General features: G+C 44.8%; 1 protein-coding gene across 2 annotated transcripts in view; it reads left to right on the forward strand.

The window, feature by feature from the left end:
* Positions 1-1,407: 1,407 nt before the first annotated feature.
* The window catches only part of cyp11c1 (cytochrome P450, family 11, subfamily C, polypeptide 1), a 25,107-nt gene continuing 12,877 nt past the window's right edge, over positions 1,408-13,637 (forward strand). For both annotated transcript variants that reach the window (XM_077229999.1, XM_077229998.1), the window contains exon 1: positions 1,408-1,914. In XM_077229999.1, the coding sequence (XP_077086114.1) occupies positions 1,819-1,914 (96 nt within the window). In that variant the 5' untranslated portion in view covers positions 1,408-1,818. The remainder of the gene's footprint in view (positions 1,915-13,637) is intronic.

Consider the following 13,637-nt stretch of genomic DNA (forward strand, 5'->3'; position numbering starts at 1 on the left):
CACACACACACACACACACACACAGACAGAGCTGTACAGTCATTGGTTCAGAAACACACACACACACACACACACACACACACACACAGACAGAGCTGTACAGTCATTGACTCAGAAACACACACACTCACTCACTCACACACACACACACACACACACACACACACACACACAGAGCTGTACAGTCATTGGCTCAGAAACACACACACTCACTCACACACACACACACACACACACACACACACACACACAGACAGAGCTGTACAGTCATTGGCTCAGAAACACACACACACACACTCTCACACACACACACACACACACACACACACACAGTGTACCTTCTAAACTTAAAACACATCAATCTTTTATAAACATTTAAAAATCTAGATAGATTTTCTTTTAAGTTACTATATTCTATAATCTCCTAAAGTGATGTATTGTTTATGTAATTGATAGATTTGACTTTAATCTCATTTTAATTATTTTTTGTACATTATATAATTGAATCTGTTAAACAAATACTTTTTTTTGTTATATTTTATTTACATTTTTTATACATTTATTTATTTTTAATCTAATTTATTTATTGACTTATTTTAATGTTAGTACTGTGATCAGACCCCAGTTTGATTATATGCGTTATAGAAGTCAAAATCATGGCATAAAAGTGTCAAAATGGTCACTCAAGACATAAAAAGTTGAAATTATGACTTAAAAATTCAAAATTGACATACTTTATATTGTCATTGTCATAGTTTTGACTCTCGTATGAGATAAAAAGTCATAAATATAAAATTCAAAAATTAAATGATTACTATGTCAACTTTTTATGTCATAATTATGATTTTCATAAGCATGATGGCTGAAATGTGCTTCCAATCCACAGGTTTTCAAATGATTGTGTTCGAGCATCTTGTGTGTTCTGCATCATAAACATCTCCTAACATCTGACACCAGTAATATTGCATATGAGTAAACATTAAAAGCAATATGCAAATGTCATGTGCACTTTCAGGGTCGTGATTGTTCTGGCTGATTATGGAAATATTACCTCTGATGACCCGCGCGTCTGAGCTCTGCGCTAATGATGCTCTGCTCTTGAACTTTGACCTGATGTGACAGTAATAAGTCATAATTATGAGTTTAAAAAAAGTGTAAATGATTAATTCTTTGGTAAATCTTAATTAAGACATAAAAAGTGATCAATGGCATAAAAAAGTCAAAATTGTCACTTAAGGATTATGACATAAGTCAAAATTAGTACTTAAAAATTCATTATGACCAAAAAAAAGACATTTTGACCTGTGTGAATATTCATTATTATGACTCATATGAGCTAAAAGGTCATAATTATGAGATTCAAAAGTTTAAATGATTACTTTCTGTCATAGTTCTGTGATAGTCAACTTTTTATGTCATAAATATGATTTTCATAAGCATGATGGCTGAAATGTGCTTCCAAGCCACAGGTTTTCAAATGATTGTGTTCGAGCATCTTGTGTGTTCTGCATCATAAACATCTGACATTTACAGTAATATTGCAGAAACATGCAAATGTCATGCTGACCGTGATTGTTCTGGCTGTTTATGGAGATGATATTATGATATTTCCTCCTCCGTCTCTGAGCTCTGCGCTGATGTTGTTCTTCTCTTGAACTTTGACCTGATGTGGCAGTAACTCATGGGTGGTGTGGAGGACAGACACACACTGAAGTGTGTGTTAAAGGCATGAGGAGTGCAGTGTGATCCTGCAGAGAGAGAGATCAGCATGCGGGCCGTGCGAGACTTCTGGGAGATTCCTCACACCGGGAGCAACGGATGGATAAACCTGATGCGCTTCTGGAGAGAGGGAAGATTCAGCCTCCTCCACAAACACATGGAGAACAGCTTCAGACGCCTGGGACCCATCTACAGGTGCACACACACACACACACACACACACATCTACAGGTGCACACACACACACATCTACAGGTGCACACACACACATCTACAGGTGCACACACACGTGCACACACACACATCTACAGGTGCACACACACACATCTACAGGTGTACACACACACACATCTACAGGTGCACACACACATCTACAGGTGCACACACACACATCTACAGGTGCACACACACACATCTACAGGTGCACACACATACACAGGTACAGCATCACACACACACACACAGGTACAGCATCTCAGACCCATCAGTAGGGGCTTTCGCACCGGATAGTTCTAGGATCGAGCCTCATTTATGATTATTATTATTAAATATAAATCCGACGCACGAGTCGTGATTTATAAAAACACGCGTGACGGGAGAATGCGCTCCTGCACGCAAACTCTGAGCAGTTTGGCGACACCGATGGTGAGCCGGAGTTAAATGTCTTTTTGGTCACTTTTAGACCGAAAATTATACATATACAGAAATATAATTTTACTCACCAAGCCGATCACTTGAAGCAAATATCCATCTCTTCTTAATGTCCGCGCCAGCGAGCGCGTTTGGCCATCTAGTGAAACTGACTGTTTTACTTCTGATAAACATTAAGATTAAATATGCCATTCTCATTAATGGACTTAAACACTTAAACTACATGAAATCATTACTGAGAAGTTACAACATGTTTTGTATTCAAGGAATATAAATATTTGTTGTGGATGCAATGCTTTTGAACACTTTTCCTCAGGCATGCTGTGTTTTAATGTTTTAACTACAGAGATAATTCTTATCATGATAATAGCAGATTGTCTGAGAAAATAGTTTCGTGCACATAATGGACAACATGGTCTCTCTGTTACCATTAAAAATATATATCAATTAAAAATAGGCTACTATTTGGCCAGTGGAAAAGATTGAGAAAAACTTTCTCTGAAATGTATTTTGCACTATTTGATTTATGTATTCAAAAACAAGGCAAGGATAGGCTACTAAATGATTTTTATTAATGTAATGTGACGCACATCTGTATGTAGGCTAATATTTTCCTAATGTCTTGTACCGTTAAACATGTTATCACGTGGATGAATAATCATATGTAAATGATATGCAGATGAGGATATGCATAGTAAAGCTAGGCGTTGTAAGCTCATGTATGGTTGTTTCGGGGAGGAGACGCATGCGCACAATCTTCCGCTGATGGGATTATAAAGTGAATTCAGCGCAGGTTCTGGCGTACGCACGGTTTTATAAGTCTGACTTTTTTTTTTGCATAGGCTACGCTATTTTTGGCTTTCTGGCGCACGTACAGTTTTAGTATGAATCCTACGCACAGTTTTATAAATGAGACCCCTGGATGGTTCCCCGAGAACTAATGTTTCGTTAGGAACGTTATCCTGGTTGCGTTCTCAGTGCCAGTGGGAAGAGAACGCCTGAACGACTCGGTTACTAACGTAACCTCGGTTCCTGAGAGGAGGGAACGAGTATTGCATAAGTAGCTTACGCTATGGGAAAACTCCTTTTCTCGAGAATATTGAAGTCTTTATGTAAAACGCATTGCAGCTGCACAGCTGACAGCAATGAACGAAGGAAGCTCGGTCATTGGCTGTGCTGCGGCAACTTGCTCGAACCAATGAAGGGGCGACTCTGAATGCGCGACCAATGAGCGCGCTTCGCGCGTGCGCGCGTCAGAGCCCGCCAAGATGGGCGTGGCCAAGAGCTATTTATTGGGCACCCCGTCATGAGAGTTCTTTAGGTTAAAACGACTGAAGCGAACTAACCAAGCACAAGCACGGCAGCTTACGCAATACTCGTTCCCTCCTCTCAGGGAACCGAGGTTACGTTAGTAACCGAGTCGTTCCCTTTCGAGAGGTCTCTCCTATTGCGTAAGTAGCTTACGCTATGGGAACACCATGCAAAACGCCGTGCGTGCTGAACTTCGCCTTATGATAGCCAGAGGCAGGTGCCTGAGCTGAAAAGCAAAGTTATCATCCAACTAGCCGGAAGAGGCGAGCTTTATATGTGGGAAAAATACAGAGCGGCTAGAAGGCGCTCAGTGTGACACAAGCAAATACATTATCTAGATACGAACTCGTAGTTCAACTAGTATCATGCTGATAGTACATTGGAATGCAGTGTCGGGACCTGTAGGTTGTAGAACCTGATAAATGTGGACGGTGAGGCCCAGCCTGCCACCGCACAAATATCCTCGATCGGTATCCCGCTCGACCATGCCCAGGAAGAAGCCACACTCCTGGTGGAGTGTGCTTTGACTCCCCAGGGGCATTGAAGTCCCTTAGCTTCATAAGCCAGCGCTATAGCCTCAATTATCCAGTGAGAGATTCTCTGCTTTGAAACGGCGGAACCCTGCAGTCGTTAGGTCCGAATTCTAGGCAGGCAGCGCTTGTCGAAAGCGCGTGCAGGTCGCCCACTCTCTTGACCGAGGCGAGTGCCAGCAAGAGCGCAGTCTTGAGCGAGAGCTGTTTAAGGTGCACGGTTCGGAGTGGTTCGAACGGGGGCCCTTTAAGAGCGTCTAGGACAGTAGCTAGGTCCCAGATCGGCACTGAGGGGGGGCGTGAAGGGTTCATCCTCCTAGCGCCCCTTAGGAAACGAATAATTAGGTTGTTTCTTCCCAATGGACGTTCCATCACAGGGTCGTGTGACGCTGTGATGGCCGCCACATATACTTTGAGCGTGGAGGGGGTGCGGCCCGCCTCCAGAAGCCCTTGTAGAAAAGCGAGTACGTTCGTAATCTCGCATGTCTCAGGGTTCAGGCCCTTGGCATTACACCAGTCACTGAACACTTTCCATTTCTGGGCATATAAGCGTCTCGTGGAGGGCGCCCGCGCCTCAGCGATGGTTTTTAGCGCTCCGCTCGTGAGGTTCCTGGGAACCCGTTGAGGGGCCATGCATGAAGGGCCCACAGATCGGGGCGGGGATGAAATATCATCCCGCTGGCCTGACTGAGGAGGTCTGGCCTCAGTGGAATCGGCCGTGGTGCAGATTGCATTTGCATCAGAACTGGAAACCATGTTTGGTTCTTCCAGAGTGGGGCTATCAGAAGCACTGCGTTTTGCTCCTCTCTGACCCGACTGATGACCTGTGGCAGCATCGCGATCGGGGGAAAGGCATATAAGGGGCGGCTCGGCCAGCTCTGGGCGAGCGCGTCCGTGCTCTTCGTGAAGAAAAGAGAGCAGTACGCGTTCTCCTTGGAGGCGAAGAGGTCGATCTCCGCTTTGCCAAAGGTTTTCCATAACCATTGAATCGTCAGCGGGTTGAGAGCCCATTCTCCTGGGAGAATCTTGTCTCTGGATAGCATGTCTGCCCCCTGGTTCAGGGCGCCTGGCACATGCGCTGCTCTCAGCGAGCGCAAGTTGTGCTGGGACCATAAAATGAGTCTCCTGGCCATTGAATGCATGGAGCTCGACCTGAGTCCACCCTGGCGATTTATGTACGACACTACCGTCATGTTGTCCGTTCGGACCAGGACGTGTTCGTTTTTTAGATGTGGAAGCAGGGCTCTGAGAGCCAAAGCGACCGCTTTCATCTCCAGACAGTTTATGTGTAGGCGCTTCTCCGGGTTTGACCAAAAGCCGGAGACAGGCCTGCCCTCGTAAAGGGCCCCCCAACCTATTTTGGAGGCATCTGTCGTTATCATCTTTCTCCTTGTGTTCACACCCAGACTCACGCTTGACTGGTACCAGTCGGCGGCTTTCCAGTGCGTCAGGGCTTTTATACAGCCGTGGTTCGCTCTGATTAAAAAGTGGCCCGAACGCCACGCGTGAGTAGGGACGCGGCTCTTGAGCCAGCGTTGGAGAGGGCGCATATGCAACAATCCTAGCTGGAGTACGGCCGATGCTGAGGCCATGAGACCGAGCATCCTCTGAAACCGCTTGACGGGGGCGCGCGCGCCCGCCCTGAATGATGTTGCAAGGCGCCGGATGGTGAGCGCGCGCTCTGATGAGAGACGCGCTGTCATTTGCATCGAGTCTAGAACTATTCCCAGGAAAGAAATCCTCTGGCTGGGAGATAGTATGCTTTTTGCAAAATTGATTCTTAGACCCAGGCATTCTAAATGGCTGATAATCCAAGATCTGTGTGTTATTAACTGACTCTCTGATTGTGCTAGGACCAGCCAATCGTCGAGATAATTCAGTATTCGCACTCCCCTTCGTCTCAAGGGGGAAAGTGCTGCGTCCATACATTTCGTGAATGTACGGGGAGCCAGGGACAGGCCGAACGGAAGTACTGTGTACTGGTACGACTCTCCCTCGAAAGCGAATCTCAGAAACGGCCTGTGATGAGGCGCTATTGGAATGTGAAAGTAAGCATCTTTCAGATCCACTGAGAGAAACCAATCTCCTGGGCGTACTTGCGCGAGGATATGCTTGGTTGTTAACATTCTGAACGAGCGAATCATTAGTGCTTTGTTCAGGTGTCTGAGATCTAGGATGGGGCGGAGACCACCATCCTTTTTCGGGACGAGAAAATAGCGGCTGTAAAAACCTGCCTCGCTCATAGAGGGGGGAACAGTTTCCACAGCGCCCTTTTCTATTAGTTTGCGCACCTCGGTGTGTAGAACCTGTGAACACTCCTTTCTCACTTTCGTGTCGACCACAGTCGTAAAACGTGGTGGTCTGCGAGCGAACTGGAGCGAGTATCCGTGCTTTACTATATTCAATACCCATTTCGGCATATCTGGAATGTTTTCCCATGCCGCTGCGTGTACAGATATGGGCTGAATACAGGCTAGGGGCGGGCCGCTGTGACGTAGGGACCCGGCCAGCGAATCGCCTGAGCTCATAGCTCTCAGAGGCGCGGGCGCGCGCTGAGCAGCTGAGTGAATGGGCGCGTGTGTGCTTACAACAGCGCGCGCTATGTCTGTAAAACTCGCAGCCTGAGCTGGGGTTGTGTTTGACACTGTAAGGACAGTGTTTATAAGTGGGGGTGCATAAACAGTGGTAGGCACACGCGTCACTTTTATAATGTTTCCCGCTTTTACTGGGGATGAATTCATAACTGTGTGAACAGTGCTTGTGTGTAGTGGTGCGTACATGACCGTAGGCACGTGATCTACATTCATGGGGCGCGCAGCCTGAGCTGGGAATGAATTTGGCACTGTTTTGACAGTATCTGGGAATGCACACTTTGTGGACATGTGAACCCTTAGTGACACAGGCAGAAAAATACTGTTTTTGTGTTTTCTGTGCGTCGTCGTAAAAACGGCGTTTGTTTGCAGGTGAGCGAGCTCTGTGACTGGCCCATTGACTGCTGTATGGACATTTCCAGCCGACTGTAAGGGGACTGGGTAATGTTTGAGCTTTTGCAGAGAGAGTGGTCCGGCTTTTGCGAGACACGCACTCTCTCTTCTCATTCCTGTGGCTAGGACGGCTTTCGAGGCTCAGGGTTCAGCACAATCTTGGGCCGAGGACCCCGTCGCTCAGGAGGCGGCTTGCGGTTGTGGGAGCGCGAGCGGCGTCGAGCGTCAGCATGAGGCGTGGGCTGAGAGGCGGTGGGAGCTGTTCTGGCCCGCTGCGGCTGTGGCGGTCTCTGTCTGCTCTGCGATGAGCTGGAGCGCTTGGGCAGGAAATGGCACATAGCTTGTGAAGCGTTCTGGGCCTCAGTGAAGCGTTCGGTGAAACCTTTAACCGCCGGTCCAAACAGCCCGCTGGTGGAGATAGGCACGTCGAGAAACGGCGCCTTATCCGCGTCCTTCATCTCCGTCAGAGTCAGCCACAGATGGCGCTCGAGAACAGTCAAATTAGCCATGGCGCGGCCAATAGACTGGGCGGTGGCCTTCGTGGCTCACAGAGCTATATCAGTTGCGCTGCGTAGGTCCTTAAAGGCTTCGGGTTCAGGGCCAGACTCGTCCATAGAGCGGAGAAGCTTAGCTTGGAACACTTGAAGTACCGCCATTGAGTGAAGCGCTGATGCAGCTTGGCCGGTGGCGGCGTAGGCGCGACCGGCGAGAGCTGAAGTAGTGCGGCAGGGCTTCGAGGGGTGGGAAGCTTTGGCTTTCCATCCGGTGGTGGAGGGCGGGCAGAGATGATTGGCCACGGCCTCCTCGAGGGGCGGCGTTCCCTCGTAGCCTCTTTCCTTCGCGCCGTCCACAGAGGAGAGCGACAAAGAAAAAGAAGGCTTCAGACGCGCAGAGTGGGGGGCTTTCCATGACTTGGTGAGTTCGTCATGAACCTCCGGGAAGAAGGGAGAAGGCCTTTGCCGAGGGGCCTGCTGGCGCCCCTGCAGAAACCACTCATCCATTCGGCTTCGGGTTGGTTCTTCGGGAGAAGACCAATCGAGCCCGAGGTCCTCTACGGCCTTCGAGAGGACGCGGATAATCTCCGTATCCATGGTGGAGCCCCCGCTCGTGCTAGCTAGCGTCGACGGGGCGGGGTCGAGAGTGGAGCCCGGCCAGTCGTCCGATGCAGCGTCGACGGACAAGCTGTCATCCATTCCCCCATCGTCCTCGGACGCGCCGAAAGTCACAAGGCCCACCGCTCTGCTAGAGGGGTCTGGGTCCGGCTGGGTGAACTGAACCGGTGGTGGGGAAGGTAAGAGCGGCGGTGAAGCACGCGGAGACTGGCTCGGCGTGACGTCACTGAGCTCCGGTTCAGGAAGCCTCTGTGAGCGGCGCTTTTTCTTAGTGCGCGGCTCAAACAGAGGGGTGGGGGCGATGGGCTCGCTCACGGCGAAAGCGGCGAGGCGAGCCCGCAGTGCGGAGAGACCCAGGTCATCACATTCCGGGCATCCGGCCTTGGTCAAAGCAGCTTCTGCGTGGTCCCGGCCCAGGCAGCGAGCGCAGATGATGTGACGATCCCCGTCCGGGAGAAGGTCTCTGCACGACGCGCAGGAAGGCATTTGAAACAACGCCTCAGAAAATTGCTCTTTTACAAGTGTCGCGAGGCGAACAGATGTAAAGATACTTGCGTGTGTGGCACGCCGGATGGCTCAGTAGGATGGCGTTCGAAGGCGGCTGAAGGTGCCGACGTCCTCGTATCAATCCCGCTGGTATGCTTTTCGACGGCGGCGAAGGCTTCAATAATCCGGAGGATCCAGCGAAGAAGGAGGAGAAGGAGATTAAATCTAAAGAACTCTCATGACGGGGCGCCCAATAAATAGCTCTTGGCCACGCTCATCTTGGCGGGCTCTGACGCGCGGGCGCGAAGCGCGCTCATTGGTCGCGCATTCAGAGTCGCCCCGTCATTGGTTCGAGCAAGTTGCCGCAGCACAGCCAATGACCGAGCTTCCTTCGTTCATTGCTGTCAGCTGTGCAGCTGCAATGCGTTTTACATAAAGACTTCAATATTCTCGAGAAAAGGAGTTTTCCCATAGCGTAAGCTACTTACGCAATAGGAGAGACCTCTCGAAAGGGAACACACAGTGCTCACATTCTTCTGTTCATTAGTTTACGATCTGTCTTACAGTCATGTCTAATATGTTATCAGATAAAACTCTTATACATAGAAAGTAGACAGTAATAAAGTTATAAGTGTTTGCCGTGTGTTTGATGTCCAGTGTCGATGAGCAGAAACAGATTTATGTTTCTCTCGGTCTCCTCCAAGATGTGTTGGGTTTTTCCTCAGTGTAAAGGTTTAGAGCTCCATCTATCAGCTTTACATGTTCGTAGAGTTAGTTTCTGGAGTTAATAGGCTTAAAATCTGTGTTTTTACACGGCCTCTTTAATAATGGCGGGTGCTGGTGTTCGGCCAATCAGCGAACACTAACGCCCCTGAGCGACTCTGAAGGGGGAGGAAATGAGTTCCTAGAACTAAAACCGTTCCTAGTTCCTGCGGTTCGGACACGCCCAACTCCGGGAACTCCCGCCGATAGTTCTTCTAGGAACGATGAAAATGTTCCTCCCTCGGGTCATTGATCACTACATTGGGTGTTCATTGGTAGGGTCCAAGACTCCAGGACTTTTGTCGCACTTGAACCACGAATACACACAAAGAAATAATAATAATAATGGATTCGAGAAGTTTTGTGCATAAAATTTAATAAAATAACACATCCTTCCCTCGATGGATTTCCTTAGGAATGAATGAAATGTGAGGAATGCTTCAGTACACACAGAAAAACCTAAAAATGCTCAACTGAAAATGCCACAAAAAAATGTGTTTGTTTTATAATGTCTGCAGTACATGTGTATCTGAATGCACAGTGAATCACTGACTCTAGGACCCAGAGGAACTGCTCATTTACTCCATATAGAGATATAAGCCCATCTAGAGTCAGACATGTTTTCAGCAAGAGGTCGGCAGACACTCAATGTAAGATATTTAGAGCTGAATTAAAAGATTTAGACATGAAAATGTGAGTTATTTTGAATTTAAGTTGAAAGAATCTAATGAATGTGCTGAAATTACTATTTATTTATTTATTTATCGCGCAAATCTAGTAATTATAAAGGTAAATAAAAAAATTGCATTAAAAAATTGAAAAAATATTATCGAAATGAAATAAAATAAGTTTTCTGCAAAAAAAAAGAAAGTAGTATAATTTTAAGGCTTCGGGGCATATTCCCTCGAAGATGAAGAAAGATGAAGGTTATTATCCACATACAAATGATCTTCTCCAATCATCACTTTATAACGTCTCATTAGTTAAAGCATGAACTAACAACGAGCAATACATTTTTACAGCATTTATTAACTACTAATGGGTTAATTAAAATGATCATGTTAATTCACAGTGCATCAACTAATGTTAACAGATGCAACTTTTGATCTAAACAAATATTGACATTTTACAAAAGGCTCCATTTGCTAATAGTTAATATTAAGTAATAATGAGCAATACTTTTTGTTACTGTACTGATTAATCTTTGTTAACATCAATTAATGCAACTGTTCATGTCAGTTCAGGTTCATTAACTAACGTTAACATACATATTTTGATTTTAATCATGTATTAGTAAATGCCGAAGAAATATTTTTCATTTAAACTTGTGAAAGCTTATTGTAAAGTGTTACCAACTTTTAAATGTTTTTAAATCCTAAAACTATTTATTTCTAGGTTTCAAAATCATTTGGAATGTTTGTTTTTGTTTTTCCTGACTTTTATAATTTTATGTGATGTTAATATTTCCAATCACTTAAACCTTTACACAAACATTTCTGAATTATTATTATTATATCATATAAGCTCCGGGGCGGCCGGCCTATAGAGGGCGCCAGTACTGCGCTTTCCATTCTCACTTTTTAAACCTCGGGACAGATCCAGCATCAGTTTCCCGAGTCAGGGATCATGTGATCAGGGATCATGTGATCAGGGATGAGGGATCATGTGATCAGGGACCATCTGTCTGAGAAAGCAACAGTTTGAGTTCAGTTTCAAATGCAAATGGGAAGTTTGTGCAATATGTTTGTTTTGTGTAAGAATGCCTTTTTAATATTGTCATTAAATAATTACTGACTTTTTCACAGAGCACTGACATCCTGCAGTTTGTATTGTGTTTGGGTGGTTATTAATAATAATAATGATGATGATGATGATGATTTTTTTTAAATATAGCGCCTTTCTAACACCCAAAGATCGCTTTACAAAGATGTTAAGGTGGTTCTCAAACTGGGCTGATAGAAGCGGGTACACCAACAACGCTGAATTTTGCCGTTCATAATAATAATATAATTAATAATTCGTTACATTTATATAGTGCTTTTCTAGGTACTCAAATCGCTTTACATATGGAAGGGGGAATCTCCTCAAACACCACCAATGTGCAGCATCACCTGATGATGTGACGGCACACACACACACACACACACACACACACACACACCAGCTGACTGGTGGCGAGGAGGCCGTGATGAAGCCAGTCAGTATATGGGGATGATTAGGAGGCCGTGATGGACAGAGACACAGGTTACTTTGGCCAGGATGGGGTTACACTCCTACTCTTTTTCCGAAGGACATCCTGGGATTTTTAATGAGCACAGAGAGTCAGGACCTCGGTTTAATGTCTCACCCGAAGAATGGAAAGTTCATTCAAGTCTACTCCACCTTAAAATAACATTAAAACTTAGCATGTATTTCTAGCAGGTAAAATGTCGTAAATATGCTAAGTGACATCCGATCAAATTACCTAATTTTTTTGGGTCAAAACTGACTGCATTCATGCATTGATGTTTCGTGCAGATTATGCTGATTAGTAGTCCAGTCATTTTATGAAAACAGGTTGAACAAATTGCAACAGAACTGATTTTGTATCCTCAATATGTCCTGAGTAAGGATAAAAAGCCCAGAAGAATCCCATTAGGGGAAGTTTTGAAAAAGACCCAAATTTTGCCTATTCATTATTTTTATCATGTGAATAGGATACAAATTTTAACCTTTAGAAATCACCATGAAAATTACTGAGCTGATTACTTGCATCAAGACAAACAAAAAATGTATTTAACATGTTTGTTAACATGGACAAACGGTGCATAATCTCATTACGCATGTGCTAATTTGCATAAATACCACAAAAGATCTACACATTGGGTATAGCAGGTGAAAATGTCTTGCAGAATCTTATTGACATATAACAGTAAAAGACTTAATGTTAAGATCTGAATGGAGCCTATTGAATGAACATTAATACAGAGGCAGGAAGAAGAACTTTAGAAACCAGCCTTTATTAATTATTATTGCAGAGATTGGGTCCGGGACTGAGTCTGAGGGAAGAACTTTTACATTTGTAAAAGTGGGGATTTAGCATTTACTAGCATGAAGAACAAATATAGAGACAGACACAGATCTCTGTGATAGAGATCGCCTTATTCAGCACAATCATATTCTACATCCCTTAATCCTACACAATACCTAAACTTAACATCTTACTAACAATTAATAAGCAGTATTTAGGTATTGAGGCAAAAGTCGTAGTTAATAGTGAGAATTGGACCCTAATCTAACATTTGCCCTTCATAAAGATGTTTGAGATCCTCGACTGCTAATGATGCTCTTCCTCAGTGTTCCTGTTCTCAGCACTAACATCTAAACATTCTTACATTTACTGGAGAAGGTAAACTACTGAAGATATTAAGCGTTTACGTGTTCTTGTTTAATGAAAATTTGATTAGAGTGAAGTGAGTTTGTGCTTAAAAGTAAATTTATATAATCATAATAATACATTTTATTTATATAGCGCCTTTCGAGAACCCAAGGACACTTTACATAATATTGACAGTTACAAATATACAATCAGGATAAAATGAACAGGTAGACAGAGATCATATTACGTACGAAAGAAAACAAAAGTAATGCATGGATCTGAAATTTAGAGTATACTATTAGTGAAGGTGTTGTGGGAGTTTGTTCCCAAGTTTAGGAGCTGTAATGCTGAATGACCGCAAAGATTAAACTATACTGTGAGCAAATGGACACAAGACTGCATTCATTCTGAAAGGATAAATCATGATAAGCCTTAAACTAGACGAGTATTTCACAGCGAAGGTGATAGAGAACGGGGAGCCGGTGCAGCCGCTGTGAGATGGTGTTTTTGTGCATGTGAGGACATCAGCCGCTGCGCTTTAGTTGAAGGCGATTAGAACAGACTTACAATAGTCCAGACGTGAGGTTATAACAGTTTCAGCATCTTTGAGATTTAATGAAGCTTGTACACTGGCGATATTACAGAGAATAGGACTTAAGCTGATTAATGTGAGGTTCAAGACATAATTTGGAATCAAATATACCCCAAAATTGCATATAGTAGG

Source organism: Siphateles boraxobius, unplaced genomic scaffold (assembly GCF_051911475.1).
Source record: "Siphateles boraxobius isolate OS27281-9 unplaced genomic scaffold, OSU_SipBor_1 137, whole genome shotgun sequence".
Taxonomy (NCBI): Eukaryota; Metazoa; Chordata; class Actinopteri; order Cypriniformes; family Leuciscidae; genus Siphateles; species Siphateles boraxobius.